The sequence below is a fragment of the Ambystoma mexicanum genome, chromosome 10 (assembly GCF_040938575.1).
Source record: "Ambystoma mexicanum isolate Mex_15411 chromosome 10, UKY_AmexF1_1, whole genome shotgun sequence".
Taxonomy (NCBI): domain Eukaryota; kingdom Metazoa; phylum Chordata; class Amphibia; order Caudata; family Ambystomatidae; genus Ambystoma; species Ambystoma mexicanum.
This window is the reverse complement of record NC_090932.1, coordinates 309912170-309938353: the sequence shown is the minus strand read 5'-3', so window position 1 is coordinate 309938353 and position 26184 is coordinate 309912170. Positions and strand designations below refer to the sequence as shown.

The 26184-nt window shown below is 44.5% G+C and overlaps 1 protein-coding gene across 5 annotated transcripts in view; it reads left to right on the top strand.

Moving 5' to 3' along the window:
* Window positions 1–26184, top strand: part of GIGYF2 (GRB10 interacting GYF protein 2) — a 2415541-nt gene that overhangs the window by 1155855 nt on the left and 1233502 nt on the right. For 4 of the 5 annotated variants that reach the window (XM_069617902.1, XM_069617900.1, XM_069617901.1 and 1 more), the window contains one exon: window positions 3204–3465. In XM_069617902.1, the coding sequence (XP_069474003.1) occupies window positions 3204–3465 (262 nt within the window). The remainder of the gene's footprint in view (window positions 1–3203; window positions 3466–26184) is intronic. The other variant, XM_069617899.1, reaches the window with a different exon arrangement.

The following is a 26184-nucleotide window of genomic DNA, read 5'->3' as shown; positions in this document are numbered from 1 at the left end:
GTACAGACTGCTACCAATTGGGTTTACTGCTTACTCTTGTAGTCTTAAGGGAACTGCACAGGATTCTGCCTAACACCTAGGTAGAGGGCAGTCATTGGCTGGGGACAGTATGACCCAGAGCTCAGTGATTGGTTACTAGTAGAAAGACAGTTCAGAAACGAAACTGATTTTTTCTTTACCGAGGATTCCCAGTCTGACGACGGGGAATATTCATGAGCATGTGAATCCACAAGACCCATGCTGGAGAACAGTTAGAGGTAAGTAACTTGTTCCTTAACTGGAGCTCACATCTTCCTCCTATTATCAGTAGTACACACGTATGCTAAGAGTTCGGGACCTGTATGCCAATGTATAGTTTTATGAAGTCTTACCTCAAGTGGACTTTAGGAAAACTCCCCTAACACTCGTGCTGGCAGGGCTGTGACTAAATGAATATTGCCAGCATGGATCATCCTTTGCATCGAGGAATGCTGTATGAGAAAGATGTGACTGAGTGGTTCAGGGATCTTTCAACCAAAGGCCTGGCTACCACCTTGACCCTAGAGAAGGGTGCCCCTTTTCTTTGGCATTTTACAAACAGCTATATAGTGCCTCGCGGCACACAGTTGCCAAACATTACTGCTTGGATTAGCTTTAAGCAAAGAATGCATGCTTCAGTAGAGCAGTCCACTAAAACTTTTCACGTCAAGGAGGTGTCCTCTCTCTCCTTCCTCATCTCAATCATTGTATGGGAGTCTATAATGGATGAGAAATCTGTGGGAGAAGGGAGTCCATTAAAAGAACAAATTACTTTCCTCTCACTAATGTTCTTTCGGATGTATGTTCTTACTACACATTCCTCTTCGCTCTACCAATCTTCCCATTTGGCAGATTATTTGTATACCTTAACTGTTCAGTGGCCCCTCAGTGGCTAAGTTCTAGGTAAATAGATGCAACTGAGGTCCTGGGGCACGGTGCAGAGTGCATGGAGGTAATGAGCTGTGACTGATTACCTATACTCTGGCCTGATTGACAGATGTATAGAAGGCCAACCTATGTTGTGACGGGGATGACTCTGGGAGCTGTAGTCAAACCAGTTCAAGGTAGCAAGCTGAGTGGTCTAGGCTAAGTCAAGAGGTGGTGAGCCTGTAAGGGGTTCACAATGAGCACACAAATTAAAATAGTCAAGGAACACACTTCAACAGGTATAAAAATACTTCTTTACTTATGGCCAAATAACACATTGAAAAATGACTACTAACGGGTAATATTATCACTCAATACTAAAAATTAGATACATATATACAATTACTGGAATAGGGCAAAATACATATCAAACCCCTGCAAAGAAAAGTGCAGATTAGTATTCGCACTACTAGTCCACAGATATTCAATCATAACTTAAGTCCACTCCTAAGGTGTATGGGCCCTTGTGCCTGCAAAGTTCCATACAGTTTTGTGAAGCTGGAAAAAATGAAGGTAGGGTCTCTGATTCCAGTGAACAGTTCATAGTGTAACGGGGAAAGTTAAACTAGCTAAGAAACGTGTTCCTAACTTTTGGAATGCTTGTGTGAACAAGCTGTGGCAAAGCCAAAGTAATCTAAACGTTTTTTAAAAGTTACCAAACCTTTAAAAGGGAGTAAAGGGGTTCAGGTAAGTGTTGCTACAACTCACCCCCCCCCACTCCGATTCTTCACAGAACTTGGCAGGTCGATTGAAGAAGGTCCAAGGTTCCTTTTCACGCCGTCAGCCTCAGCCATCGATTCTCAGAGGTTGCCGGTTCAACCAGCTCACCGGTTGGTGTCTAATGCTGGTACAAGGTCTCCCAGTTGAGGAATGCAGCAGAACTCGATGCAGGCCCCCTCACAGGACAGAAATGGACGCAGGTAAGCAGTTTTGGACGATGGCCACTGATGCACAGCGACGCAAAGGAGGCGCCACTACAAGGGTTGCAGCTCCTTCGCAGGACTGCTGGAGATCTTCCACAGGACAGGGCTCAGGCAGCAGCAGAAGTTGGTTGCCAAGCCGCCTTCTGACTTTTCCACGGTCTCCTTGAAAGTCTTGTAGCTGGACAGGAGTCTTGGCTCCTTCAGTCTTGGCTCCTTCAGTTTCTTCCAGGATCTCTGTAGAGTTGGTGAAGGGGTCCTCCTCTTATCCTAAAAGCCAGGTAAGAGTAGCAGCACCCACTAGCCAGTGACAGATCACCCAACCCACCACGGCACACAAACACCCCAGCATTGGTCCAATAAGGACCACTGGTGGTGAAACTCATGCATACCACTCGGGGACACTGGCATCAATTTGTGGATTGGGACCAGACAGTCCCAGCCCACCTCCTGGCAACAAACTCATATAGCCCTGCAGTTGCCTGCCAAAATCCTCTGTTTTTCCGGGCACTCGAAGTCCATATAAGGATTTTCCTGTCCTCGCAGGCCATGAACAAGGCTAAAAGACAAGATGACCAAAGGACAAGCGCAAAGTCTCGTGGCATGGCCATGTTTGACCACTAGCCACAGTTAGTAGCAAAACACGGTAAACGAGGTAATGGTAGCTTATCCATTTAGTACACCTGGCGTAAGCAAAAATAAAGTGTACCCTGTTTTACTGCATGGGAAAATGCATTGTACAATGATAAAATGTTACCACAAGTGATAAGTTACAAAAAGTATTAACAACATAACTACGCTAAGGGAAACAAGGTTTCCCATTGCTGACAGTCTGAAGGACATGTCCGTTCGCCCATAACGGATGAGCAAAAGTCAGTGTATTGAAGCTTAAGGCTTCACTGCATTGTAAAAAGAACTGGTTGGATACAAAAAAAATGGGGGTCCATAGAAATGGAAGGAAAGGTGCAGTAAAGAGGAATCTTTCCTAAAACTAGCAAAGCCGTGCTGCTTCCCTGGTGGCGACGTTTCAGAGGACCGCTGCACTGGAGATAGAATTTCATAGTGAGAAATCCTTGGGAGGAACATCAGTCCTAATGACCATTACCCATTACCGAGAGCTAATTAGCTTTTCTTCACTTGACATCTGTTCCTTTTCACTTTCACTAGTTCCCCCCCCCTTTCTTGTTCCTTACTCCTCCCCTCCCCATGTACCTACCCAGTGCTTCTCCTCACAAACCTTTTTCCATCAAGTACTTTCCCAGAGGTCTCCTTCCTTCAGATCTCCTTCTTTGCTTTGCAGTCAAATTCATTGTTTAATGGCCTCTTCCTCTTTCTCAGAAGGTTCAGAAGCAACCAATTCCTGAGGAGCAAGAACTGGATTTCCGACCGTCTGACGATAGAGAAGAGCACTCCGATTCTGACGGCAGCCATAGTGAAAAAGCCAAAGAATCTGACAAGATTGTCAAAGAGGAAAACAAGAGGCCAGAACAGCTTTCTCTAGTTAAAGAGAGGACAGAATCGCTTACTGCACGTAGAGCTCGCAAAGGTGAATCCAGAAATTGCAATTGGGAGAAGCAAGATGTGGAATTGGGAACTGGAGGTAAGTGTGCTGACCACCAGGTGGTCATGGAAGGCATAGCGTTATCTGTGGTAACATGATCAGCTTTTTTTTTCTTCAATTTAAATCAGTACTTGGTTTATATGCTTGTTTTATCATGCCATAGTTCTTTTTGGAAATTGCATCTTGTCGCAAATTGAAAATTGGGACTTTCAACCATTCCCAGTGTTTAGATTACTTCTAATGAGGTTCTTTTATCGCTCAGCTTTGCCCCTGAAGTCCTTCACTTTTGGAATGGTGTTCTTTCTAGAATCCTAACATCCTTCAAAAATAATTTCATAGGCTGAGAAGTGTTAATGGGTTCAGTTTACGATTTACATATTAAGAATGGATTTTTAACTCTTTGCTCTTAGTACAAGGCACTGTCATGGTATTTGTAGACAAATGTGTATTTGCATCACAAACACTTAAACATTTCTTTAATAAATTCTACAACTAATAAAGCTTTTGAGGAGGACACTATTGAGTTTGTACCTTAATATCTAGTCACATCAGACTGCAGGAACTTAACAAAGGCTCTTTCCCTCCCATACACCCATCAAAACGAAAAATGCAGTTAAATGTTTCTTTTGTCTTTTTTTCCACCCCGGCAGTGTCTTTGCAATAGACTTTCTACTATATGAATCGGTTTCACATGCTGTGCATATCCCTGCATTTTATGGCCTAGTGTTTAGAAATAATACTTTTTCTTGCTGCTTGACAGCCATAGACATAACTGGAACTTCTAACAATTTGCTGTTGTTTTGAACCGACCGAAATTTTGCAGGTAAGTACAGCCTTTCAGATTTACTTGCATTGCTAAGCTCAACTCTATTGGGGCCACTGATCTGTCACTGTGGGTTTCTGAAATCAACATTGCAGGTGGAATTTGGGAGACCCACGTTATTATGGTGAACAGTGAGACATTGATATTATCCAAACCCAAACAAGGTAAGGAGGCAGAGGGGCAAGGCTTAGTCTCATTAGGAGAATGTTCTAGTTCTAAAATGAGTCCACACAGAACAAAACGAATTCTGGCTATTGTCTGTGTCTCCCAGTTCACCATAATAGGTTGGCCTCCCAAATCCACTCACAGGGTAGATTTATTTTGGAAAAGGGTTTTAACTGGTGTGAATTCCTCTTAAGAATATTACTCCTGTTCTTCTAAAACACTGCCTGTTGGCTTTGCAACCTTTTTTTAAGCCTGCTTAAAAAGGCCTATCCTCCTGCAAATGGTTAAATAGAGATTTTGACATTTAGGGCACTAGGACCCAGCTCGTCGAGCCAGTGAAGTACTTTTAAAGTACAGAGCCTTATAATAAGTCTGTGTGTTGGGGTTTAACTCTTTTATTTTACCTAGAAGTTCTGCAAACAAACAGTCGGATCTCCTCCGACCCACTTGGCATTACCAAATTTGCAAAACACCAACAAATCAAGTGATCATTCACCTACAAGCCCATGCCGGCCGTTGTCGCAGCGGCCCACCCCTGCACTCGCAGAACCGCACACTAATACACAACACACGACTACCATCAGATTGCGAATACGACCGATGACTATTTGCAGACCAGTAGGAGTCCCAACAAAACCAATGACACCTAATACATCTTGAGCCACTTCAGAAGTAAAGCATGGTGGCCATATGATGAAACTCTTTCATCCCTTAACTCTGTTAATGATGCTTGTGAATCTGCTTAGAAACACCTGCTGTGCATATAGTCTAGTGGTAATCGCGAGTATTACATCTTTCTTTCGAAGATCAAAAAGGGAAGTCAACCTGGGTGTGACTGTAACACTATCCCAACGTGACGTGTACCCAAAATCCTTCCCGTTTCGAGGTCCCACCAGATTTATTTCTGCCTTTCTGGTCGATTGCTTAATGCGGAGCTCCTCTACCAATTTTATTGCTACTATTATGTTTTGATGCGTTAACTGTAAGGCATTTTAGATGGCTTTTTTCGAGTGCTCAACATCCCGTCGACGGCTGTTCCTGTTTTGCCGATTCTACAACTCCTGCAACTCAACGGCTGTTTTCTTCTCGGCCTTGGTTCTCAGGCCCGGCCTCACAGTAGGGAGAGTGGGGACACGTTTCTGCTGACTGTTCTTTCGAAAATGCCTTTTCTTAACCCCTCCCCTTTTTTTCCTTTCCTCTGGCTGCCTTTTCCCTCTGATATGGAGCGAACACCTTTTCAATTTTGTCCGTCGTATAACGGTAAATTCCCTTGGAAGGACACACAATAAAGAGTACAATCATTGCCTCCTTTGTGACCACGAAGAGCGGCATTGCAAGGACTGTAAACACCTTGGGCCAAAAACCCTGAAAAATGGGCACACCAAACGGTGGACGGCCAACGTACGCCGAGAGTTGCTCTCCGGCTGTCGTCTCGGATGAGTAGTCTATTGGCAGCCGCTTCTCCCACTCGGATGCCGTAGACGCACCTGTGGAGTCTATTGATCCCTGCGTTTCCGTCCCCGATAAGCATGCCACCAGCAGTGCGATGGGGAGTGTGCACCCCGGTGACAAGGACACCCACCATACTCTTAAACCCAAGCACACAAACACCTGGCTTCCCTTGACAGACTCGTTGAAGAAGCCATCGGCACCTGCAGGCCGGTCTGTCAAACGTCGAGGTTTAATGAACTTTCTGGTTCAGATCCTGCTGCTCACGTGCCATCGAGGCCTGCGCAAGGCCTTAAGACTTGCACCCTTCCGGGCGCCTCCAGATATCTTTAGCCCTCTGTGCGGTAGCGTTGAAAGACACGCCCGGAACAGGCCCCTGAAAAAGGGCCCCCCTTTACAAAGCTTCTGGAGAAGCTTTCTAAGGCCCATTCTCAGAGCTGTGGCCCTAAGAAGGCCTCCCCTTTGCCTGATGGATATTCTCCATCCTCTCCCCCTCTGTCTCAGGCCCTGCAAGAGGATTCTTTTCCAGCTGCTCCATCCTTTCCTCCCCTTGATGAATCCTCTTTCTCTGTGTGGACTAGGGAGACATGTGAGGCCTTTATGGTGAGGATGTCTGAATGTATCAACTATTCACACATTTATGGACTTTCTCAAGAGGCATGAGCCTATGCAAACTTGCCATCTACATTACAAATGCTGGCCATTTCGAAGTTCGAAACCCAGGAAGCACTACCTCAAACAGATTTTGTTGAGGATTTTCTCAAAGCAAAAGTCCCCGTCAGTCCAGCTGTTCCTCTTCTGATCTCAGTGAAGAAGCACCTTCACCCCTTTTTACTTGCACATTCGCTCACTCTGGGCGTCAACCCTAAAGTGGAAAAGATGTTTCGTCCAGCACCTGTGGACTGCATGATTGTGACAACCACCTGGAAATGCGCAGGGGTACCAATGTCATCGTCCGAGTCCCCTACAGACAAGCACTGTAAAAATCATTGTTCTTCGTAAACCGATCAACATCTCGGCTGCATTCAGCACTCTTATCGCTAATAATACCACACTCCTGGCAAGCTGTAGCGATGTTCACTGGGGGCTTGTGCAAGAGGTCCTACAAAACGTCCCAGAGCATACTCGTACACAAGTGTTAGCAGTAGTAACTGAAGGGCGTCAAGTGACGCAGAACATTCTGAAGAATACGCTGGATTCAGCAGAGACTGCAGGAAGTGTTCTGGCTGAAGGAACCTGTTCATGTGCCACGCATGGCTTGAAAACTCTGGTTTTAAACTGGAAACACATGCTTCTCTGAATAAGCCTGTGGAAGACTCTGCCTTTTTTGGTACGGCGGTCGACAAGGCCCTTGAAACCGATTTTTAAAAAAAAAGAGCTTGAAACGCTGAATTCATTGAACCAAATCTCAGCCAAGCCTTTTGTCCAATGGGGAGTCTTTAACACAGTCTAGCCTTTCACGGGCAGTCCTTTTCCCGCTCCTCCCAAGGGAACTACAGACGAGGCGGGTCTCATTGGTATTCCAGTCACGGCACTTCCAGCAGTTTCCAGAATCCTTAACAGGGGTGATTTTGGTGCAAACGGTAGAGGGAGAAACTCTGCATCCAGAGGCTCCCCAACCCCAGTCAACAAATGACTCGGCGGTACAGGTCCCCTCTCATGTCTACCCGGGAAGGGAGAGCGATTAACTTTTACCCAAGCATGGGAGGGCATCACCTCAGATCAGTGGGTATTCAAAACAGTCAGTACCGAATATTGCATAGAATTCTACAAACCACACTGATACCACACACCCAAGAGCAGACTGTCGCCGGAACGCCTACTCATCCTGCTAAAAGACATCCAGATCCTACTGCAGAAGGGAGCACTCTGGGTCATCCCAGAGCTTCAGTTAAACAAGGGTATCTATTCAATATACTAATTTGTACACACAAAGGATCTAACCATGCTCCCTGTTTTAGATCAGAGTCCTGCAAACAAGTATGTCATACCCCAAAAGTTCAGGATGACAACTCTAGATGAGGTAATCCCACTGCTACAGCAGCGGGTGTACATAGCCACCTTGGATATGAAAGATGTTGCCAGCACACCGAAAGTACCTCCAGTTCAAGATAGAAGGCACTATCAGTTCAGGGTCAGTTCAAGGTACTCCTCTTCACCATTGCCTCACCTCCAAGGGTATTTACAAAGGTACTAGCAGTGGCGGCAGCTCACCTGCGCAGGCAGTCTATTCCTGTGTACGCTTATCTCGATGACTGACTCATTACTGGAGACTTGTACAAAACATGCCTGGAGAACACTGAAAAGTTAGTAGATATCCTTTTCAACCTGGTATTCTCAATCGAGAAAAAATCAAATCTGGTCCCCAGTCTAGTCAAAAAGTTTCTAGGAGCACTAATTCGGGCAGAAGACGAGCTTGTCGTCCCCTCCAACGAGGTGGTGCAAAACATGTTCTTCCATATCCCTCCGTATGTAGCCAGTCGCTGGGTAACCGTACGAAAAGCCATGCGGCTACTGCAGATGATGGTAATCTGCATCTTCCTGGGTCCACATGCCCGTCTGCTCATGCGCCTCATGCAGGTGTGGCTCTCGAGCCAAAGGTGTCCGGCAAGCAGTCAGTGGGGGCGATCTAGTGGTTGTCCCGACAGCCCTCGTTCAGTTTCTGCAGTGGTGGTCAAAGTAAAACTTGCTAAAGGGGAAATCCTTCACGACCCCCACAACAGTAAAAGCCACTCTCACCACAGACGCATCACTGTCCGGGTGGGGAGCACAACTCCTACAACAGACAGCGCATGGCATTTGGTCTGCATCAGTAGCATCCAAACATATCAATCTGTTGGAACTACTTGCAGTGTTGAATGCCTTTCAAAAACACATAAAGGGGCAGACAGTTCTTGTCCCTACAGACAGCACCGCGGCCATGCACTCTGAACAAATAATGGGGCACTCACTCTCCAGGGCTGTCCAAACTGTCACAGTACATTCGGAAATGGGCACTCAAAACACATGTTCCTATTATCAGCATATCTTCTGGCAGATGTGGTCAGCAGAGACCCATAGAGCATCAGTGGCGTTTGCAAGAAGCTACACTACGTCTTTGCAGAATGGGGTCATCCAGACATCGATTTGTTAGCCACTTAACACCCAATGCCCAGATTACTCCTCCGGGTACCCTCAAACGGTCCAAAGGGAACGGTCTCTGGATAACATAGTCCGGGAGATTTGTCTATGCTTTTCTCCCCCCCCCCCCCCGATTCCCATTTTCAACAGGATAGTGCACGTGATGCACCAAGAAAAAGTCCTGATGATCCTGGTAGCACCAATGTGGTTTCAACAGCCATGGTTATCTCTTCTCAGGAGAATGTCAGTCTCCCCTCCCAGGAAATGGCCTTGTCTATTGTTAGGGAGAATTCTCTGTAAAGGCTAATTTCCCAAACCTAGTGAGTCCCCCAGCAGCTTTGCTGGATTTTTTGGGGTTTATTTTTTCTCCTGCTAAGAGTGAGACTCTTTTTCACCCACTCTTAGACATGATTTGAGGAGTCCCTTTGACTTTGTATGTGTTTTATGGGCTATGGGGTCCTTTACCCCATAGGGCTTCATGTGTTTTGATATATGGGTTACACAGCACCCTCCGTGCAGTAACCCAGGGGTGTCGTAGCGACCCCCCACCATAGACTCCATACCCTGGGACTGACTACTGTCTCCCAGGGCATGTAAAGTCACCATTGGCTTTACTAGTCTCAAATTGTGAACAGAACCCGTACATACCATCATATTGTGGACGTACTGGTTGGGGCAATCCGATTGCCCAGTGGTCTGTTGTTCAAGGGGGCACTGTCCAGTTCCTCCTGACCGAGTTTTGGCTGGTGGCAGTGGATACTACTTTTTATATTCGACCGCGAATATATCCCTATGGGATTTTCCTATTGTTCGAGGCTACCTCCTTTTAAAATAGCCTCGAACATACCGCTGGTTTATTAAATTAATATAAATTCACTGGTTGGTATTTTTTGCCGAAACTTGGTTCCAAAATGGCGTTTGTGTTCGCTTCTGTGACTCCAACCCAAGTCGAGCCCTTTGTTCCACTTTTTGGCGGGCTTCTCTACAGAAGCCTCCAAAATTGGTGCCACTCTTTCTGGGTACCACAGGGGGTGTGGGAGGGGGTTTAGGCACCCTGGACTGAGTTGCCTCGGCAACTCAAGTCTCACTCTTGTGTGATTGGCCCAAGTGGTGAGCCACCCGGCTCACCACTTAGCATGTTTGAGTGACAGCTAGGCTGAATGAATGGGGGTTTTCTGCATAAAAGCAGGGCTTTGGGGACTGGAACCACAGGACCTAAAGAACCTGAGGAGGGAGAAGCCGAGCCAACCTGCAACGACGACACCACCAGTTGGAGCCCTGCTGAACCGTCTCACCACTTTTCCCGACGACAGAGGAGATCTCCAGCCCGGAGAGTCTTCTTCCTTTGACTGGTGGGGATAACCAGTTTGCCCGTCTTTTCGCCTTCCTGGACCATCTCGTGGCCGCCTTGCCCGTGCCAAGCTCCCCGGCAACCGGAATACCACGGTTTACCACTACCGCAAAGAAAAGGGTGGTACCTTGTAACCGGAAAACTCTGCGGCTGGTTTCTTCCCTGGCAGTGCAACGACCTCCAGCTTTCCTCCACGTCAAGACCTCCTCTTCCTCTGGACGAAACGCCGACTTGCACCCGCTGCCAGGAACAACTGCCCCCGCTGGTGCGTTCTTCCCATTTTCAGGTACTGTGTTCCGCCTCGCTTCCCTTGCGACAGATCGTTCGGGGTGACAGTAAATCCTCGACTTTCTAACCTGGGTTAGCCTGGGACCTGTTAACTAACATTTCCTGACTTGATCTCAATCTTTTGTGAACTATTTACAAAGACTCTTTGGGCATAACCCCACTCAGTGATCCTGGACACATTTCGCTTGCTCTCTCTAAGAGTGGGCCTGGCATTTGAACTTCCTTGCTCTCTAGTAGACTTTGCCTAACCTACCTCACTGTGGTTCTTTGAAAAGTATTAAGATTTGTGTGCTTTCATAACTATGCCTTTCCCCCCCCTTTTTATATAACTTATTAGAGTGTCATCTTAGGTTAAGCGCTCACCTCTGTCTGAAAATAAGTGGTGTTTCTCACTAAGACTTGTCTAATAAGTAATCAGGGTTGTATATATATAATAGTGACTGTGTGTTGAATTTACTTACCTCTTTTTGTGCTAGTGTAATTTACAAGTGTGTCTTTAAATAAATAATTATATACTTTTACACCAAAGCTCTGGTCAGTGTTTGCTTGTGCTACTGTGTCTCTGTCCCTATTGTGTGTACTCTATATACTGTCTAACCCATCTGGAGAGAGGTCTGACTGCTCAGCCACAGCCACCAGGTAAATCTGGGTGGTACAGACTGCTACCAATTGGGTTTACTGCCAACCACCTGTAGTCCTAAATCTTTTGCAGTGGTCCCTAAGGGAACTTTGCCTGAGGAGCGAAGGGCTGACAAGGAGTGCTGTTGGGCTGTGGCGAGTGCCTTCTTCTGTGTTGTTAATTAATATCTACCTTGGAAACATCGGACCTGACGGGAAGTGTGTGTGCCTACCCCTTTAACTCCATAGCTGCCTTGTCAGGTGGTCAGCTGGGTCAGGGGTCAAGAGGCCGCCTCCGCCGCCCTTGCGGCGCTAAGCCCTGAGGAGCGAAGGGCTGACAAGGAGTGCTGTTGGGCTGCTTGGCGAGTGACGGAGTGCCCCCGCTGACGGTGTCCATCATGAGTGTGACGGACAAAACACAACAAACACCAGTAAAAGGTTCGCCCTGTCATTTGATGTTGAAAACTCAGGCACAAAAGCGACGTGAGGTTAATGCAGACAGCACTAAAATCTTTGAGTCACAGTTTACCCATGCAAGAAAAGAAAGTAATTACCACTCGTGTACCTCCACATGCGAGGTTACAAGTGAACTGACTGCTCCCCTTTTTTTGCCAAATACACAGTTCTTCGATCACACTGTCACCATTGCCACAGTCAGAGTTGGCTAATGTGGCCGATGACGTGTTTGTTAGAACGCCTACGGCTAAAAATGATAACCTCGCTGTTTTGCATGACTCCCCGATAAAAAGCAAGGATAGATGGATACAAAATAGGATTACACAATTTGATTTTGATCCTGATGAAGTTATGCCTAGACTTTACAATGATATCCATAAGACAGCATGCAAGGAAGTGGTATCGAGTGATCACGGAATGATAAATCCATCACAAAATCCAGCAAAGTCTACCTCCGTAACTTCACAATCACCGGTAATCCTACCTCTGGAGTGTCGGTGCTGGGGTGGTGGCGGGGAGTGTGGACTGCCCTGCGGAGCCGGGAGGGTTGCCGTGGGAGGTCGTGGAAGCCGCGGAGCCCGGAGAGGCTCTGTGCGTTGGGGTCGAGCCGGCGGATGCCGGATCTTTGTCGACGCTGTACGAGCTACCTAGGCGGGTAGTCGTGGGCGTCAATCGAGATGGTCTGATGACTGAGACCAAAGTTGCCGAGTGCAGCATAATCGATGTAGCCTCCTGCGTCGAGCTTCCGTTGGAGACGAGTTCTCCTGGAGTCAACTATCGAGTGGTCCCACAGCTACCTGCTGATCCGGAGACATCTGTAAGATCACCACTAGACTTGGTAAGAACATTTAAGCCCAATTATAATACTACTACTGGTGAAGAGTGGTGCGCAGACATGGTCGCCGACGTAAATAAAGGGATGTTATCTGACTCGTTACCATCTCCAAAACCACCTTCAAAGCCCAATATGCGACGCGATTCATTGGAAATCGCAAATAATGTTTTGAAAACTTTATTTAGTCTAAGGGCAACAAAAATTCTGCGAGTGCGGACACACCTGTTATTGATGAAGAATGCTCAAAAGCACGTTTGAAACGGACTAATAACATTTTAATTGATCCATGTGAGATGACTCTGGTTGATGTTCCCCTTAAACGTGCAAAAATGTTGAAAAACGAAACATTGCTTGCATATGCTTATGACACTTCAGGTTTACCATTATCATCTCCGAAAAGGCTGCATAATGGCAAACATTGTGCCTCGCGCAGAAGTCCAAGTATAAGTAATGCAAATGGATCCGTGGTTCCCAATGCTGATGACTCTGATGGAGACGAGACAACAAACTCGTCCTTCATGGAACGACCATTCCCTAAAATTAGGAGAAAAAGATGTAGTATAGATCTATTACCCGAGTGCAAAAACACTGCCACAAGGTCCCGAATCAAGTACTGTCATGACCTCTTCAGATTTACAATCATTAATTTTGTCCTCACTAGCTATCTCTTTGGCCCCATTTACAAAGTTGTATGAACACCTATTTGATGCTACAAGAGATTTAACTACGGTAGTGGCTTTGCTAAATTCGAAAGTGGTAGAATTGGAAAAGATTTGTGCCAACACTAACCGCTCAATGCATGAGGGTTTTGGAAAGTGCAACAAATGGCACAAGCTGATACAAGAGCAAAAAAAGAATGATATAATTGACAAAAAATTGTTTGCGGAGGTCGCAATAGAAGCTCTTGCCTTGTTTAAAAAAAGACACACATGGCCTTCAAAACAGAGAGTTTAGTGAGAAATCTGAGGGCAATGTACATCCTGCTTTCTATAGCAATACGAAAACGATGGAGACTTTGAATCTTATAAACAAAGTATTCAATCCTGAACTACATTCTGAACAGCCCTTACTAAAAGTTAACATCAAGGCTCCCAACAAATGTGTACAACTTACAAACTACAAACATGGTGACTCGGGATAATCAAGTAGAGTCCGACGGTGTAAAATCTAATCTTCAAGAGTTGTCTACCCAGCCGTCAGATCCGATTTTAACCATAGATGAACCAGAGAATAGCGCAGCAAGGGTCTCTACAAGGTTGAGTACAGGAAATTTGGGCCCGGTTATACTGCCGATTGAGAAAATTGTTGATGTGTCCTTCCACACTGCGCTTGAGCAAGCACGCAGTTCAGCAAATCCGGCACTTGAAATTACTCAAGACGAATCTACGTCTAATAGTAATATTGAACGGAATAAAGTTGGCTTAGGGGACAAAATAGCGATCTCAAATCCAGCGCCAAAGTTATTTCCATTATTTGAAAAAGAAGCTGCGAAACCACCTAGTATGGGACCTGTAAAAAAGCAGATTGTTCAGCAGTGTAAAAAAACAAAAAATCAACCAGCGAAAAAGAAAATAAATGCACGGGGCCAGAAAATTTTTAAGGAATATTAAAGTGGTACACGTACTTGCTAATGGAAAGCTCGAGTCTGTCTCTACTGAACCTAAAAAAATCCCTCATTATACCCACGAATGAAAGCGTGACGAAAGGAGGCTCAAGTGATGAAATCATAGAGGTGTCTGAGTTATCATCCGAGTTGCTAAACATGTCAACTTACAACGATCCTGAATATGAAGATCCTGAGGAGCAAGCTGTCCTTGTCGGTAAAGCTCAAAGTAATAATAAAGAGAGTCCTAATGCTTTCTTCCTGAAGAAAGATCGCATAGACGGCAGATTTGTCGTTTTGCAAAAAGAAACACAGAAGGTACAGACAACTGCAGCAAGTCAGGTTGCAATAGTGCAGTGTCCTGATAGTGCCTCTCATACCAACGAAACGGCAATGCAATCAGTGTATATGACTGAGAAGTTAAAAAGTCCAATGTTTTTGACCTTACAAGAAAAATGTAATAAGTTACATGGAACCTGCCTAAAGCACATGCCGGCCGTCATGTCAAAACCAGTTCAGCTGTTCGAAAGGTTGGCTAGTAACCACGAAGCGAAAACAGCATTAACGTCGATAAACGGAAACCTAAATAACGTGACCTTCCTGACTATGCAGGAAAAAAGGAATAAGAAGTCTGGAACCTGCCTTACAAACTCTGGAAGGAGGGGGTCCTATGACCGGACTGAGATTGAACTATATGAGAATCAATCATGTAGACAGGTTAAATTTCAAGAAATGTAGCTTGTAAAGCAAAATGACATGCACAGGAATGATCGTGCTAAACATACAGCTAATGAATTTGATACGGGTGTAAGGAACAAAGCCCTCATGGCCAGTGGGCAAGTGCCTCAGGTCAGATTGATGGTTGAGAGGTTAAATTCATCTGACAGGTTGATTTTAAACAGGGTAACATTATTAAGTTACTTCATCATGTACCGAGCTTACGTGCAGTTATCACTGAGGATTTAAAGATTGTGGAATTTCCTGATGAGCAAAAGAATGATAAAGTGGTCTTACACATCACCTCGTCCTTAATAGCTACTTCCATTTTGGAGGCAAATGTGTCACTTTTTTCATTGTGTTTTGATGTCTATAAATTAGACGGGGATTCTGGAGCTCATTGCGAGGCCAAGAAGGCGACGGAGCCTCAAGCCTCCCGTACCTCTATCTTATTAAAACCGTCAGTCTTATCAACTGAATTAGCCAATACACGACTGATTGGGCCAACTACAATAAGACATAACATGCCTGGCGAACACAGTGCTCAAAACAGGGCCTCAAATTATGAAAAAAAGGGGTCTTGTTGGATGAAAATAAAAAATATGGCAAACATTGCTCAAAACAGAACCGTAAAGCACGGAAAAAAATGGGTTTTGTCGGATGAAGATAAAAAAAATCTGTACCCGAAGGTGAAAGTGAGAAACTCACTATAACAATACAAGGTAAAATGCAACAAGGTGTCTTAGACCCCAATTTCCCTACAAATATCTGCAATCGGGGCGAAACACTTGAATGGCAATGGTTGGCCGACACGTTAAATAATAGCTGTGAACGATAATGCCAGGATGCTGACGCCGTGAAGCACTGTGTACTAGGCTCTTGGAATTCACGCGGCTTTACTCATTTGATTAATATTGAGTGGTTGGGAGGTTTGGACATAGTATGCTTGCAGGAGACTTGGTTAAGCAGTAGCACTGTTGCATCAGATTTTCAGATAGCTATAAATCCAGCCATAAAAGTAGCGAAAGACCGTCCTATGGCTGGTCTTATAACTTTAGTAAGACGATCATCCGGATATAGCATTGAAAAATCGATTAATCACTCACCTTTCATCCAAGAGTCTACGATTGTCAAACTGGCCAAACATTCGAGTAGTAAAGAACAAACGACTAATTTGAACTTATATTGGAACCATGCGAGGGCTGGAACCAATGTGTTCATTGATGAGGTTACACGTCTCATCGATCGCCTATTGGTTGAGCAAGAGGGAGCCAATATAGTCCTTTGCGGCGATCTGAACATGGATTGCTTCCAGTCGAAATCCCGTCAGATAAAGAATTTGGCAACTAAATGGATGAAAGAAATGGGCGCAAGAAATTTGCAGGTGCTAAATGGTTGTACGTTAGGCGATATACCGAAGGCTTTGACGTTGAACCGCGGAGTTCTGGGTTCTACCATCGACTATATATTTGTCACTGCCGATTTCCATTAACGGGTAACTTCATTAAAATGCAACGAAATTCAAACAGTGACCATGGTATATTAAAGATGAAATTCATAAGTACAAATGTAAGTGCTAAACCAAAATGGCAGGTGAAAGTCGACATGGGAGCAAGTAGAGTCTGCCTGTGTTTAGCTGAAAAGGACGTTGAACTTATAACAAATAAATTCAATAGCGACGCCGTGACATTATAATATGCTCAGCTATTGGCAAACTTTAAAACCAAGAATGGCGGCTCTAAACATACTATGTTGAACTGAACGCATTGTTTTGATTTGGCCGTCTTACTACAGAAACTGGGTATGAGAAGGATAATACGGCAGGCACGAACCAACGCCCCAGAGATACGTTGCATGAAGATAAGAAAGGCGAAGCAACATTACAAAAACTGGCTTAAATCTTATAAAGTGATTATGACCCAAGGCGATTCGGAATGTATGTTAAGAAATTTGCATAATAAGTCCCGTGATTTTTGGAAGCTTATTAACACACAGGCATCCCAGTCAGCTTTACAAGCTTTTATGGTATCTGAAACAACATGGATTTCACACTTTAAAGAACTATATAAGGACACTGGAGGTGATGCTAACCCGGACGATCACTGTGTTGCAAGTTGGTCATTAACTTTCCCGAGAGAGGAGATCATGAGTATAATCAATAAAGCCAAAAATTCCAGGGCTCCTGGTCCCGATGGTTTGACCAACTTTACGATCAAGCAACACCCAGAGCTATGGGCTGATTTTTGTGTGGATCTCTTCAAGAGAGTGAATCTCCAAAGAAAAATCCTGGAAATCTGCGGTGATCGTCCCCATATTCAAAAAAGGGGACAGAACATGCCCTAAAAATTATCTGCCGATCGCCTTGCTCGACGTCTTAGCGAAGGTGTATGCGACCATGTTACAGCATAAGCTACTTAAATGGGCAACTCACTCGAAACATGTAGATGTTATACAAACTGGTTTTGTCAAGCAGGTTGGATGCTCGTTGAATCTTTTGTTGTTAAATATACTTAAAATGGAGGCAATTAGAACCCAAACAATGGTTTATCTTGCTTTCATTGATTTTTCCCATGCATTCTACACAATAGATCGAGCACTTCTATGGAACAAAATGAGAGAATGGGGCTGCCCGAAAGACCTAGTTGCCGCTATAAAAGAATTACACACTGGAACCTCTATAAGGGTTCGTTTGGACCAAACTGGTATGTTGTCTCAACCAATTAACACTTTTAAGGGAGTCAAGCAAGGCTGCCCGCTGGCAGCGGCATTATTTGGGTTGTTCATTTCTGATATTGGATACTCCTTTGAAGGCTTCAACACCTTTCCACCGAAGATGCTTAAATCCTGGCTGAGCTGGTTGTTGTATGCAGATGATCTCATACTTTTGGATTTAACACCGATTGGTTTACAGAGGAAAATCAATGCAATCCAGCAATATGTGATCGAAAACCATCTGTCTATTAATACAAAGAAGTGTGAAATATTGGTCTTGAAAGATCTAAAAAGTGGCAAAACTAGGCTTGCAAAAAATTTAACATGGTCATTAAACCAAGAAAAGCTAACGATCGCGCCTAATGTGAAATACCTTGGAATGATGCTCAGTTCCTGCCTCAGTGACGAATCATGGAAAATTGAGATTAAACGTAAATGCAAACAATTGGCGTGTCAAGCGCAGGTGATAAACAATAAATATGGGAAATTTTCTCTGAAAGCAGTCTTAGGTTTTTATGAGCAAAAGGTGATACATATATTAACGTATGGGGAAGAAAACGCTTTGGGTTGTACATGGGAGATATGGTCTACTCTTGAGAATATTTTTTGGACCAAAGTCCTCAAGTTGCCAAAAGGAACGGCTACGTCCTCTATAAAATATGAACTCTCATTGATTTCAATTCATGCGATAGTTTGTTGGAATCTTATCACTTTATCGGAAAACGAGAACTAGCGAACAGATTCCGCAATTTAGTGTACTCCATGGTGCGACTTCCTCCGGACCTGAGGTCCTGGCTTTGTGGATGAAACGCTGTGAAGCGCTTATGTCTGAGTATGACATTAAGCTCGATACTCTCCAAGGAAACCCGAATGCAGCAAAAATAAAAATATGGCGTGAGGATTGGGAACTAACATGTTCAAAAAGAATGTCCTCTAAAATAATGTGTGAGGTTCCAACTGAAGCCTGGGCATATAATAACCCACAAAAATACGTTGAACTGTTTCCGGACCCGCGCGCCCGAAGACTGTTCATGTGTTTCAGGCTAAATGGGTTCAAAACGAAAGAGCGGCTATGGGCTTGGTCAACATACGCAAAATTAGATCCAACTTGTTGTTGCGGTCTACAAGCACCTGAAACTTTGAAACATTTGATGCTTTTCTGCGTTGGGCTAAGAACGGAAAGAACTCTTCTTTTGGGCCCTTGGAGCGACTCCCACCCGTCAATGGACGCTGAAGATTGGTGGCAACAAATGTTTAATGGAAGTGATATGAAACTAGTCTTGCCTGTAACACATCTTTTAGCAATAATTGAAAACCGACTGCTGACCCCTAATGTAGCTGTAAATAATGACTGACTATGTGTTACATCTCTTGGGATAGTGGGAAACCATGCTTCTGTAGAATAATGAGGGAAAGGGAAATGGATGAATGTTGTTTGTCTGTTGTGTAACATTTATGTATGTTAAAGGTTTAATTACAAACCAATCAAAATTAAAAAAAAAAAAGAAATTCAGCCTAAACAGAGAATTCTCCCTAACGGCGGGAACCTTTGGGTGTCCCCGCTGAGGCTCCAGAGTGTCTGGGCAGGCATAAAGTGTGGGAGGAGTTTTCCACCCCCTGTCCTTTGTCTGCCAGAGTGCTTGAATAGGACCAGCTCCCACTGGGGGTCTGGCTGTCCTGACTGGACAGCCAAGTGCCCCTTTCTGTAAACTGCTGAGGAAGATTGCAGAGTAGTGAGTCCTGGAACTGTACAAAAGGTGAGGCTCCTGGAGTGGAAAGCAAGTCAACCACTGGAAGCTGAAGTAACCGAAGAAGACGACCAGAGACGCCTGCAGACCCTTTGCAACACTGTGAAACGACCACTGCTGTCCTGACCCCGTTTTCTGTGCAACAGAGGAACTTCCGAAGAGGACCACTCCTTCCCTTTGACTGGTGGGAACAACCAGTCCCAAGACTAACTTTGGTTTGCGCCATCTCCCGCGGTTCTGAGAGTTTCCAGAGCTGCAGAACCCAATACCAGGAGACCTTCTGCCCATTTTGAGTGCATCGTCGTGGAAAGGCCGAATGCGTCCAAAGCTTTGCTGAGCCCTCAAGGACACTACACAGACCCCCTCAGCAGAATGTGGGACTGTAAGAAGAAAAGAAGATTGACCGGGCGAATCACGTCCTTTGTTGGTGCTGCAGAAAAGGTGCCAAAACTGTGGAATGACCAAAGAAGTTGATGAAAGCCGTGCCAGAGGTCCTCCCTCAAGAGTGCTTCTGAGAGATTCTGTCCATTATCCTGCCTTTTGCCATCAGACCAAGGAATCCGGAAGTCTGGTCCAGAGCTGCAACATCGCGGAGCATCCACCACAAACGTTTTCTTCAAACCCAAGGTAAGGTACTGTGAGGAAAAAGGTATTGCTTACTGTTCGGTAAGAATTGGTGCAGTCACACTGTGTGAAACTACACAACACTTATCTGCTTGGTATTAGGTAACCCATCTCTTGGTATAGGTCTGTACTACACAAGTTGGTAGTGTGACTGAGCAGCCAGGGGTAAATGTGAGCTGTAGAGCTGTAGCAATGAAATGTGTCAATAGAAGTAACCAAGTAGCACTTTTACTCAAGGTTTCAGTTATAAATAGTTATTTATTTAACATCAATTTTTAAATCTGCATTCTTTAAAAAGGCAATTCATGGAACAATGTAAATATACTTTAACATTTTAAAAAAATGCTTTTCAGTATCAAAGCAAGTTATGCTTCATACACAATTCCTACACCCTGAGGCGACTTCAATCATAAGGACAGTAGTGGCAGTTATACTTTGCAGATTGTGAGGTCGCAGAAAGGAAAGGTGTAAGGAAGGAAAAGGTTAAACAGGTTCTCAGTATATGTGAGGACACTCAAATCTTCCAATGAAATCTAGACAAGACTTTCCCAGCAATAAGTCTTAAACAAGTTACCACCTATGAGGGACAAACAATATCAAAGTCAATGGGCTAGAAGAGTCTGCAGGGGAGCCTGAACAGCCAAAGTCAATTGGAAACAGTCTATGGAGCTGAGGCACTTCTTAGATAAAGTCTTGCACAAAGTTAGAGAGTTGTAGAAATCACTTTTAGGGCCACAAGCTGTTAAGCCTGTGCAAAGAGAGTTGGCATCAACTCTAAAGGTAAACCAATGGAATTCCCAACTGAGAAAAGCACAGCTAAAAGACAGTGAGGGGAGTACCCCAAGTCTAAACAGTAACTCTGGTTAGAAGTAGAGTGGTCCAGCTGGATTCTGTCCTGTTTCAGCTGTGCAGACCCTGGGTTTCTGAGCATCATCCGTGGGGACAAGAGGGAGGATGTCTGGAGGGCTCCTGCGGCTGCACTTTGGAGGTCTTGGGCAGCTACGTGCTCTTTTCGGTTCAGCAACACTTGGCAGTTTCAGTGCTTAGTGTGGACAGCACCGTCGCAAATCTTGGATACCGGTTGGGCTCACTTCACTCCTTGGGTCCTGCACTCTGATGAGGGGACTTGAGCTCTAGTCGTCCTGCTTCTGGAGGGTCCTTGGGAGACTGCTGGCGCTTCTAGCCAGATTTCAGATGTTGCACTCTACTACGGATCTCTCTACCCCTGACACTTGGTTCTTGCAGCAGCGAAGAACAACAGCCAGTTGGGGAAGATGGTGCAGTGGAGTTTGTCTCGAGATTAGTTGGTCCCACTAACCCAAGGGAAGAACTCGTCCCTTCCGGAGCTTCTCTGTCAAATTGAAAAAGGAGTTTCAGCACAGCAGCAGGTCTTCACCAGGCGATTCAAAGGTGCAGGAGGATACGGCAAGCTTCGTTCAAGGTTTCTTCATCGGGTATTTCTCCCAGTGGTCAACTCTGCCTCTAATCCCAAAACCCTCGCTTTTTTAAGCAGGTTTCTCCCATTCATGCACAGCCTAGACTGTCAATCACACAGCAGAGTGGCTGTCCTGAAAGGCCAGACAGCCAGCCAATCAGGACTGGTTGCATTCAGGCACTCTTAGAGACACAGGACAGGGGAGATTTGGGAACCTTCCTCACATATTGCCTTTACAGGCACACTGGAGCCAGAGGCAGGCTTCAGAGTTGAAGCCCGCCTAAGGCAAAATGAACAAAGGGCTCAAACCTGGCTCAATGCACAGAGTAAAACCCAAGAAAGACCTCAGAAACAGAAAATGGGGAAAAAAGACGACCAGGGCCATGGGTTCTATACTGCAGCTGAAGATTCAGCCTGCGGTAGAAAAGCACAATGGCAGGAAAATTAAATCGCTGCCACCAGCCATTTAAAGTAGGGAGGGTAACCTACAAATGTTAGATGAGAATGTAGGATAAGGGCTACTAGCTGACCCCTCAGCACTCCACATAAGATGGGGTGTGCTTGAACTCCAAAGAGAAAAGGTAAGTAAAGTCAATTTCACTTTACTATTCTTGGGAACGGTAGTTCACACAAGAAAAGGTATTTAAACCTTATGAGAAATCTAAAGTATTTCTCTGTGACACTGCACTGAAGGTGCTGTGTGTCCGTCACCATACAAAAAATAGATGCCTATAGAGTTTGTCAGACTCAAACTGTGGAAACACATAATCCAAATCAGGTCAAAATATGAGTGGGGAAAAAGGTCTCACTCACTCCAGGGTTAAAATTAAAAAGTTCTAAATTCCAGCAAAAGAGCTTGGGATCTCTAAGGTTGAAGGGAATTGGCACAGAAATGAGAATTCTCCCGAACACTTGCCTTATTCCAGAAAGTCGCTCCAGTGCATTGGAGTGCACGTAGAGGTGTCCAGGGCAACCCCCTCTTACCTCCGACTCAAACTGCTGCTTGTGTCCCTTTAGTCAGTCCTTTGACAGGGTCTCCAAGATAGGTCAAGTCTTTTTGTATCTTCCTTCCTAGAGACTAAAAAGTATCCACGTGAACTTTTGTCTTCTGCTGCTTAATTCTCTTTGATCTGCCTTTTAGCTAGGTTTGCGTTTTGGACTTGCTTTGCAGGGTAAACTGCCTCTAGAACCTGAAGCTCTGCTAGGATAACACTAACCAACTGTTTCTCTTCCCAAAAATCACTATCTTGTATGTGTTTGCTGACTAAATATAATTATTGTTACTTTGTGACTGCCCGTAGTTAACGATAGTACGGTAGACTTGTCAAACTCCTGTAACAATTGTGCGTGTTCAGCAACTACCAACTAAGAATTAGCCCTTTGAAAGTATTCTAAAGTATATCCATTTGACTCGTGTAAATATAATCTATATTTTATTATAAATGTTTGTTTTTTGTTGACGTGCATTGCTAGCTAGATTCAGTGTTCTTACCTACAGCTCAAATCTTCCTTTTAAGGTGAGCCTGACTGCCCTGCCACTCTACCAAGGTACTTGAGTAGTACAGACTGATATTAAGAGTTGGGGGATCTACAAACCACTGGGATAGCTTACTAAAGTCTTACCTCAAAGTGGGACTTCAGGAAAACTCTCCTAACAGAATGTAAGCCCATCACTTCCTCCGCTGTAGCGTTATTAAATGGTTCAGGTTTAGTCACCAGTTCCGTCCATCCGTGTAGGAATTTTATTTATCCTATTGCCTCCAGGATTTACCACCAGGTTCTCATCAAAAGATGCTTCTAGTATAGTGTGATTACTCAAATTATTTTGCTTCACTTTGAACGTGTACATATACCCAAAATTGTTCTAGAGCGTATAATATAAACAATAGTTGATGATTGTGACCCCCCTTTTCCATGTTAACTTTCTCGGTAGGTCTCACTTAATGTTACCATTTGCAATCATCAGATCCCACTCCTGAAACATTTCTCTCTATTTTCTCCCATTTATAATGCTTTGATTTTTATCAACTCTACTTTTGTTTGAACAATCTGAGTTTACATCCCCAGCTAATATCACTTGAGATTCCCCAACAGATAACCAATCACCTACAATTTTAGAGATATAATTTGGAAAGCATCTAAACCCGCTATTGCCAAGTTACAATGGAGGTTTAGCAAAAGGATAGATTTCTTTCCATCGCTTTCTTTCATTTCAGTGGAAACAGTTGGGATAGTAGGTACACTGTCTGACACAGTCCGAGCTTGAGGTTTTTGTTTTTGAATATCTTATAGCAGTTCATACATCCATCCGTTTGTTGAATGACAGTGAAGCCATCTATACAGATTTTCTTAGAGATACACATTTCTTGATAAAAGATATCATTTATCTCAAAGATTACATTTTCCCCTCATTTTCAGGTAGCTATTAAAGCCTTTAGTATTGTATTCCAGACTATTAGATGCAATTAATCTATTATCAGAGTGACTTCCTAGTGCATTCTTCCTTTGTCAATTTTCGTTTCAAGGTTTTCAACATCCATGCCACATTTCCCTGTGCATCTGTCATACTAGGGTTAGTCATCCTTTCAATTAAACTTGCCTCTCTTCCTTCATCCTTACTCGTACTAGGCCGAGCAATAGGAGACACGAACACTCAGGGCCATGTGTATCTTTAATTATATTATCTTTATTACATAGTGTTAGGGCAGTTTTTCTGAAATCCTACGAAAACCATTCTACTGAGATAGTACCAAACTCCACTCTTAGTATAAGGCTGTACCACCTGAGTATATGGTAGTGTAGATAGAGCAGCCAGGCTTATCTTAGGAGGGAGCGAGGGCTGTAGGAAGGTACAAAGAACTTGTAGTATACCAAGGGTTCAACAGAAACCCTGAAGTATTATAAAAAATAAAGGTTTTATATAAATTCAATTAGGCCAAGTTAAGTATTGTGGGTAAGTACTTTGTCATGGAGTCATAAACACATGTCATAAACACATTATAAAAATACACAATGCTTGAAGGTACACAGACCATAGCATAAACTTCCAGAATAACTAACAGCAATTCTAGGGAAGTTGGACCATATCAACCAAATTTAGTATAGGGCACACCTATTTGGTGTAATATGCAATTAATTGATTTTCAACTCAGTGGAGCACAGTCTAAGATGAGCAAAAACTCTTTACATTAATTTAGGATTGCACCAGGCACACAGCAGGTAAAACCTACTGTTTGTAGTGGAGCACAGATTGAGGTAAGCAATTACTCTTTAACTTATTTAATGATGGCACACATCTAACTCAAGGTAGGTAAAACATATATACTTTTTAAAGGAGCTATCAGCAACTTAAAGGTAGGTATAAACAGAAGACTGCTTTAGCATCTGTATAAAACAGACCAGGGAAAGCAAAACCCAATGTTACACTTTATAAATGACTCAAGGTTATTCTAGGTAGGTAAAACCTGAGGCAGACTTATTCTAAACAGGCTGTAAAGCAAGTTAGGGGAAGCAAGACCCTGTTGGGGAACCTATACGAATGATCTCTAAAAAGAAATAGTGAAGCCACCAGCATTACAGTTGGGAATGAGGCATAACCAATTTACAGGTGAGTAAAATAACCTTACATATACTTTTCAGAATGGCACAACACACATTCAAGGTAAGTAAGAACTTTTGTAACTGCTTCTGCGGAATTAGTTACCAACTAACACTTCCACAATTAAGTACTTTTCAAACACTACTTGTACTTTTCAAGGCAGAATCCTTTTCTTATCCAGTCGTTCCCTATTCTAGTGGAGGAATTATCCAGCATGGGGTCTGGCATGGATTCACATGCTCATGAATTTTTCCCGTCATCAGGCTGGGCATCCTCGGTAACAGAAAAAACTGTTTGTTTAGTTTCCAAACGGTCTTTTTCCCTTAAACCAATCACTGAGCTCTGGGTCATACTGCCCCCAGCCAATGACTGCCCTCTCCCTAAGCCCCTCCTCTGGCAGCCATCTTCAGATTTTTACCACACGTTCAAGTGTTGGAGTCCTCGTGTTTTGCTTTTTGAGAGTTAAACTCTATTTTTCAGTCAATCGAGCCTGTGTGCTCCATTGATCATCTTTCCGACTAACAGGGATCAGTTTTTGGGGTTTTTTCAGCGCCCCTCAAGGGCTGTTTTCGTCGAATGTTCTTCTTAGAGGCTTCCAAAAGATTCTTCAGGCCTACACCACGTGGATCATGTCGGACAAGGACGACAGCGCTTCTCTCTTCAAGCTTTGCTCTAACTGCGGTTTGCAGAATGTGTACATGGACGACAAGCATTCCCAGTGTCTGTACTGCCTGCACCCACCGCATAAGGAGGAAGATTGTGTGATTTGCTGTGGCTTCACGAAGCGCACGTTGAAGGATCGACACCAACGGCAGTGTCGTGGCTGTAGTCCAAGGCCCCTGCCTCAGATGGCACCCAGGGGCATGCCTTTCACGGATCCAGCAAACCTGAGCGGGCTTCTAAGACCTTTTGAGGGTGCCCCACCCGTGGGGGCCCAACACCATGCCAAGCACCGCAAGTCTGCTTCCCGCGGGTCGCCGCTGCTGTGGGTCCCTCGAGGCTCAGGGCGTGATGGTCATCTCATCGTCATCCCATCGGCATCGATCTCCCGCCGCCACCACTCTTGATCGTCATCCAAGAGCAAGGCCGATACCACAGGGAACCTGAGAGAGAATCCGGAAAAGGCCAAACAGGAGAAGGTCAGGCAGGGTGCGGTGCCCGACCCACCCACGACTGAGAAGGCAAAGGTGGACAAGGGATCTGACAAGGATCCGAA